The sequence below is a fragment of the Lindgomyces ingoldianus genome (genome assembly GCF_010093535.1).
Source record: "Lindgomyces ingoldianus strain ATCC 200398 unplaced genomic scaffold BDR25scaffold_63, whole genome shotgun sequence".
Lineage (NCBI taxonomy): Eukaryota > Fungi > Ascomycota > Dothideomycetes > Pleosporales > Lindgomycetaceae > Lindgomyces > Lindgomyces ingoldianus.
This window is the reverse complement of record NW_022985224.1, coordinates 91421-98478: the sequence shown is the minus strand read 5'-3', so window position 1 is coordinate 98478 and position 7058 is coordinate 91421. Positions and strand designations below refer to the sequence as shown.

General features: G+C 43.5%; 1 protein-coding gene across 1 annotated transcript; it reads left to right on the top strand.

Moving 5' to 3' along the window:
* Positions 1-5380: 5380 nt before the first annotated feature.
* On the top strand, positions 5381-6946 carry BDR25DRAFT_347442 (uncharacterized protein). Its single transcript, XM_033694263.1, has 5 exons — positions 5381-5667; positions 5721-5753; positions 5800-5844; positions 5894-6657; positions 6858-6946. Exons 1-5 carry the CDS (start codon positions 5462-5464, stop codon positions 6920-6922), a joined length of 1113 nt encoding a protein of 370 aa, XP_033539900.1. The 5' UTR covers positions 5381-5461; the 3' UTR covers positions 6923-6946.
* The last annotated feature ends 112 nt before the right edge of the window (positions 6947-7058 follow it).

Here is a 7058-nt window from a genome sequence, read left to right as displayed (position 1 = left end):
CCTAAAACTGCTCTGTTCCCCTTCCTTAAGTCCGCGCGAGTAGCGCTGCCAGTACTCGTCAAAGATCCTCGCCGTCCTAATCTCGTTCCCGCAAGGGCTCCAACTTGTATTCAAGCCCTGATCCCCCTCGCCACTCTCAACGTAGCCGCAGCCATAGCAGTGGGAGCCTGCAAAAAGGCTCGTCCCGGGGCTAAGTCGCCCCCCAGGACCAATTCAACACCAGATCTCTGCCAACCTATAGGCTAAGTCCCCTACTGACAACTAGAAGTACCAAGTTAATATTCCTGTATGTTTACAACAAGGAACTGTATTAGCCCTAATACAGGCTCTTATTAACTTAGGAGCAAACAGCATAGGTTACATCAACAGAGAACTAGCGCGCAAACTAAATCTCCAATTAACACCGCTTACCTAAACAATTTACCTAACTAGATTTAATAAAAAACAACTTAAAGAAGGTTCTATCTCCTGTACTACAACTGTTACAATTACCCACTAACACCACAAGGAGCAGATTAAACTCTATGTAACAAACACAGGACGTCATAACCTAATCCTAGGACAACCATAGCTGTATCAGCACAAGGTTGCCTTTAATTACTAAGAGCAAGTTCTAAACTTTAACTCTTCCCAATGCCAAGACGTATGCTTACGCTCACATCTAAACAACACCCAAATAGCACTTAATACAGAAGGTCTCCAGACCTACTCCCCAATAACCTAAAGAAGAACTACCCAAGCAAGGCTAACAAGCCAGGCCTCTCACCAAAATAAGCTACGCAAAATAATTCAACAACTGCCTAAACCTAAAGAAAAGGAAGCCTTTAAGGAACCTCTACCTACCCAATTCAGACACAAACCAGGACTCAAACAGCAGATGGACATCTGCCACATAGGACCTGCCCCGTTTGTAACCCTAGCTCGACAACCAGATCACGAAATCTACGCAGTCACGATTTCCGATATAGACTGAGCTTTAGCTCCCCGAAAACACACTGACCTGAGGACGATAGTCCCTTAAGACTACTACAACCTGTTGCATGTCTTCTCCTAAGACAAGTCCAATAAGCTTCCAATACAACGTCCGTACAATCACCAGATAACCCTTAAGCCTAGCAAACAACCTAGTTATAGGCCACTGTATGGGATGTCGCTAAACAAATTAAAAGTGCTCCGAAAATACCTCAACAAGAACCTAGAGAAAGGGTTTATTCAAGCTAGCTCCTCACCAGTGGCGTCACCTGTACTATTTGTAAAGAAACCTAGGGGTGGGCTCTAATTCTGCGTTAACTACTAAGGACTAAACACTGTTACTATTAAGAACTAATACCTAATTCCCCTCTTACAGGAAACCCTAAGCTAACTAAGCAAAGCAAAGTATTTTACAAAGTTAGATATTATTGCTGCCTTTAACAAGCTAAGGATAGCAAAGGGCGACAAGTGGCTAACAGCGTTTCAGACCCAATACAGACTATTTGAGTACCTAGTGATGCCCTTTAGCTTAGCCAACGCGCCTAGTACTTTTTAACATTTTGTAAACAACTCGCTCCAACCCTACCTAGACGTGTTCTGCACTGCGTATATTGACAATATTCTGATCTACAGCGATAGCCTTTTAGAGCACAAACAGCATGTACGCCTGGTGCTAAAGGCTATAGAAGAAGCAGGTCTGCAACTCAACGTAGACAAATGCAAGTTCTACTAATTAAAGGTCACGTATTTAGGATATGTAATCTCTACAGATGGCATCCAAATAGACCCCGTTAAGGTTCAGACTGTGCTAGATTAGCAATACCCAAAGGACGTAAAGGACGTTTAAGCCTTTGTAGGATTTGCTAACTTCTACTAACAATTTATCAACAACTTCTTGCAGCTAGTAAGCCCTATAATTGCACTCACTAAGAAAGGGGTCTAATTTAACTTTAACCTAAATTGCTAACAGTCCTTTAACTAGCTAAAGAAAGCCTTTACTAAAGCCCTAATACTCCGCCACTTTAACCCCGAACTACCAATACTTGTAGAAGCCGATGCCTCAGACTACGTAGTAGCAGGAGTTCTCTCCCAGACTAAGCCGGACAGGACTATTAGGCCTATCGCATACTTCTCAAAAAGAATGAGTCCCGCAGAAGGCAATTATAAGATCTACAACAAGGAATTGCTCGCCATAGTACGCTGCTTTAAACAATGGCGACCCAAACTAGAAGGTGCAGCGCATCCAATACAGGTCCTATCTAACCACAAGAACTTGCAGTACTTCGCAACTACAAAACAACTCAGCCACTAACAAGCCTATTAGTCTAAATACCTGTCCCATTTTAATTTTAAGATTACTTATCGTCCCAGTTAAGACAGAGGGAAACCAGATGCCCTTACAAGGCGATCCCAAGACGTCCCTGCTCAGGAAGAAGCGCAAAAGGCCTGACACCAAACTCTGCTCTAACCCAAGCTATTTTCGGACCTTAACCTGAACGAAACAGATTGGACAATTAATTAGATTATTGCTGACAAGTATCTGAACGACAAATTTATCTAAGAAACCTTAGACCTGCTCCAAAACGGCGCCGGTTGGTTAAAGAAGGTAACACTAGCTGACTGCAAAAACTAAAATGGCAAGCTGTATTACCGTAACCAACTCATAATCCCTAATTCTAACAAACTAAGAATTAAACTACTCTAAATTGTACACAACTCGCCTGTTGGAGGACACCCAGGCAGAGGAAAGACTCTCAACCTACTACAGAGAGAGTACTACTGGCCCCGCATGTTCCATACTGTACGCCGATACGTATCATGTTGCCATACTTGCTGTAAAGCAAAGGCCTCTTAAGAAAGGTACAATAGCCTACTTAAACTGCTCCTAATCCCTAAATAAGCTTAGAAAGACATATTAATTAATTTTGTTGTAGACCTACCCCTATCTAAAGAGTACATAAATATTATAGTAGTTGTTAATTGCTTAACTAAGTATTAACACCTAATACCATGTTCCTCCATAACTGCCCCTGATATGGCCCAGTTATTCTACTGATACGTATGGGTTCACTATGGCCTGCCTGACACGATCATATCAGACAGAGGTACACAGTTTGTCTCAGCCTTCTGGGACAAACTCTGTAAACAGCTCTGAATCGTCCCCCATCTATCTACGGCTTTTCACCTAGAGACTGACGGCCAGACTAAGAACGTGAACGCTGTAATAGAACAAGTCCTACAAGCGTACACAAACTACTAGCAGGACGACTAGGTAAAATAGTTGGCTACGGCACAGTTTAAAGCTAATAACACAACATCTAAATCAACGCAAGTATCCCCGTTCTTAGCAAACCACAGATACCACCCCCGAATGGGATTTAAACCACCTTTAAATACCCCCTGACTAACTTATTAATCTGTACAAGTAACAGACGCGAACAGACTTATTAACAAGATCTAAAACATATCCAAATACGTTTATAAAAAGCTTACATAGGCTTAAGCTCTTTAACAAGAGTACGCGAACTAATCCTAAACCCCCGCCCCTGCGTATGCAGCTGGCGAGAAGGTCTGGCTAGACGCCAGAAATATCCGAACAAACCGACAATCAAAGAAACTTGATTAGAAGAACCTCGGCCCCTTTACAGTAGCCTATATGGTCTCATCGCACGCTTACTGATTGATCCTACCTGACAGCATGAAGATACACCCTGTGTTCCACGTATCGTTGCTGCGCCGAGCAGCCCCCGAATCCGACTATCTACCTGGACAGCTGAACCCGCCACCTGAACCCGTCATTATAAACAACAAACTAGAATACGTCGTAGAAGACGTTAAACAGATCTGGTTCAACAAGAAGAAACGTACCTACAAATACCTTACGAAATGGACTGGATACGACGAACTGTCGTGGGAACCCGCAGAAGCCCTGCGAGAGAACTCTGCGGTAACCCGATTCCACGCCCGATACCCATCCGAACCGAACCCGTACCCCGACGAAGACGACCCGATGCCGGAACCACCAATGTGAAGGATTCCCTTCCTAATAAGAGGGGGGGTACTGTCACGGTATCCTCCCCGGATCCCAGACATAACCGTATCGGACGCGTACCGGAGTATTATCAGTGCACGTCCGACACGAACACGACACGACACGGACATGAACTTAAGCACGAACCGCCTTAACACTAACTAAACCTAGAACAGGCTCAATTCATACCCAAAGCGCTTAGACTTCTAAGCTGAGTATTTAATTGCTAATTTCCTCCTGAACTTTCCTGTTCCTCACACAACGTCTTGTACCTACCATGATACCTCACGTAGTAATTGAACTAGACCTCCGCGAAGCTCTATAACCTTACTCGTGCATAATCGTGACAAGTAGCTTTTTTATAAAGTAAGCACTTTTTAAAAAGCTTTTTAGCTTACTTTAATAGCTTAAAGTTATATAAGTACTAAGCTTATTAAATTAAATTTAAAAGCTATTTTTAGCTAAAGTTTTAACATAATATAATATTATAATTATATATAAGTAAGGTTATAAAGCTTTATAAAGGTCTAGTTTAATTACTATGTAAAGTATTATAGTAAGTATAAGATGTTATATAAGAAATAAAAAAGTTTAAAAAAAAATTAGTAATTAAATACTTAGCTTAGAAGTCTAAGCACTTTAAGTATAAATTAAGCCTATTTTAAGTTTAGTTAGTGTTAAAGCAGTTTATGCTTAAGTTTATGTCTATGTTGTGTTGTGTTTGTGTTAGACATGCACTAATAATACTCTAGTACGCATCTAATACAGTTATGTCTGGGATCCGGGGAGGATACTGTGACATCTAGGGACGTCGCGATCGCCCTCATGTCTGCAGCTCAACCAGCAGTTGTCTGAGGACTCTGAGGATCTAGGAGCTGTCTCAGACTAGCTCTGTCAGGGATCCTGCAAAATTCTAGGGGATTTAGTCTACTAGTTGTCAAGTTCTAGTCAGGAGGGCGATACTGTTAATCTAAAATCAGGGTATGGATAGGTCAAAGTTCTGCGCGCGTTTAGATTTTGCTCTGCTAATAATAGTCAGAATCTAGTAAAAAATATACTATTTTATAGCTACAGCTTGTCTCTACATTCTATTAAATTCTAAGCCTATTCAGACATATAGTAGTAGAGATATTGTAAATCTAATTCTATTGTGATGCTCTTAAAATAGGCTTATTCATAGAAAAAATCACAAAAGTCCCTCAGACAGCTGAGGAGAGAAACGCTACTGACAGGGGTCAGAAACCGCTAACCCCTAGGCCATACTCTATTTGGAGTAGCAATATGCATGGTGGTTTGTGCGTCCTCGGTTCTCTCCTCACCACGTCTGAGCTAGCTGAGATAACCTGCCACCTGAGTCAAACGATTACGATGAGGAGTCTGCTTTTCATATCTCTTCTCGACCCCTAAACACCTCGTGTGAAGCCTACTATCATTCAAGGTGTCCATGCGATATTAATTATGAGCTTAGTTGAACCAGACGAGCCGGCAAAAAGGGTCGAAAGCGGTCGGCACCGCAAGGCTCTCAGCCTTGGACATGCTTTCCTACTCAAGATCCTCGGGAGCAGAATATTTGCTCCTTGGAAGGGTCAGCCAACTGGTGCACCACAAACTGTGAATGAGCCGGAGTGTGATCTTTTTCCCGCGCGGCGTTCTCGAATCTTGGAGTGTGCATCTCACTCTTTCTGGGGTGAAAATGTGGGGCTAACGAACGCTTCAGTAAAATGAAAACGCTGGAGGAGAAGAAGAAAGAGTAAGTGACCGTACATATTAGCAGGCTTCATTATATGTTTAACTAGTGCTAGAATGGAGCGTTTGCGCGATGACATCAAAGGTCTTCAAAGGTAGGCTTTGATAGATTCAAGTGGCCCGTCACGCAGCTCATTCTCGAAGGAACATAAGAGGCGAAACCCGAGACTTCTGCAAACTTCAATGCACCACATTGGTGGCAAGATTCCACGCTTCTCTTCCTCTCGAGTTACGGTACATGGTGTACGACTATTTAATTTCGGATTTTCGATCCGAAATTGGAGTAAAAGAGAACGACGCGCTGTATTACCGCCATGAAAAATTCAACAAAGTTGCTTGGGGTGACCCTTGGGGCTTCATCTTCCGTCCCAATTGGGTGGGTCAGGACGTTGCCAAAGAAGCCGCCTCGTACTTCTATTCAACTACACTTCTCCGGCTCTACTACACCACCCAGATAGAGCATTTTCTGATCAATCGGTATGATATATTTTTCTTAGGCCTCGATCCAAAGGCCGTGATTCGCAGGCTGGAGATCTATATCCACTACAACAGGAAGGCGAAAGACGGTTACCATAGCTCTGGCGCGATGAACCTCTATGTCGAAGATGAGATATCGGAGCTTCGAACGGAACAGCTGAAGAGTCTCGAAGCGCTGCTTGAAGTCACTCATGTCAAGGGATTCAGGTTGCTTCTCCTTGTGAAGGCCCTTCGATGGGATATCAATTCTCGTATCAACGCGCTCCACTTAATCGAGGCAGTGGCGCCAACCCTATTTCGATTAAAAGATGCCGGAGTAGAGATTTCAATGATGCAGGCCTACGGACAACCGTCGGATACTGAGGACTGCTTTGCAGGGTGGCTTAATGGGACGCAGTTGGACTTTGAGAGAAGGATGTCTGAGAGACGAGGTGAGATCCCCTACTACTGTGAAGACTGCCATGGTCTCAAGAGTCTCGTGGGTTGTGGCTGCGATATGAGATAGACCTAAAGTGGTGGGATGGGTCTCACAGGCCGCATTGGTCAAGACCTCTTCTATCTCTTTCCTTAGTTGCCCTACGCGGAGATTTACCGGGAGAGAAAATAGTGGCTAACTACCATTGCAACATAGATGAACTAAGCCCAAAGCCGTTGACAGTAGATGACGTCCTACAAGACTCTACCGCGATTCGGTAGTCCCTCCATTGTCGCTTCTTCGGCTCAAACCATACAAAGAACGTCTCGCAGTGGTCTAGTAAAGGACGCGGGGCTAGATTAAACATGGGTTTCTTGTCACTATTCTTTCTTCCTGCATAGGCTAGCTATCGCTACT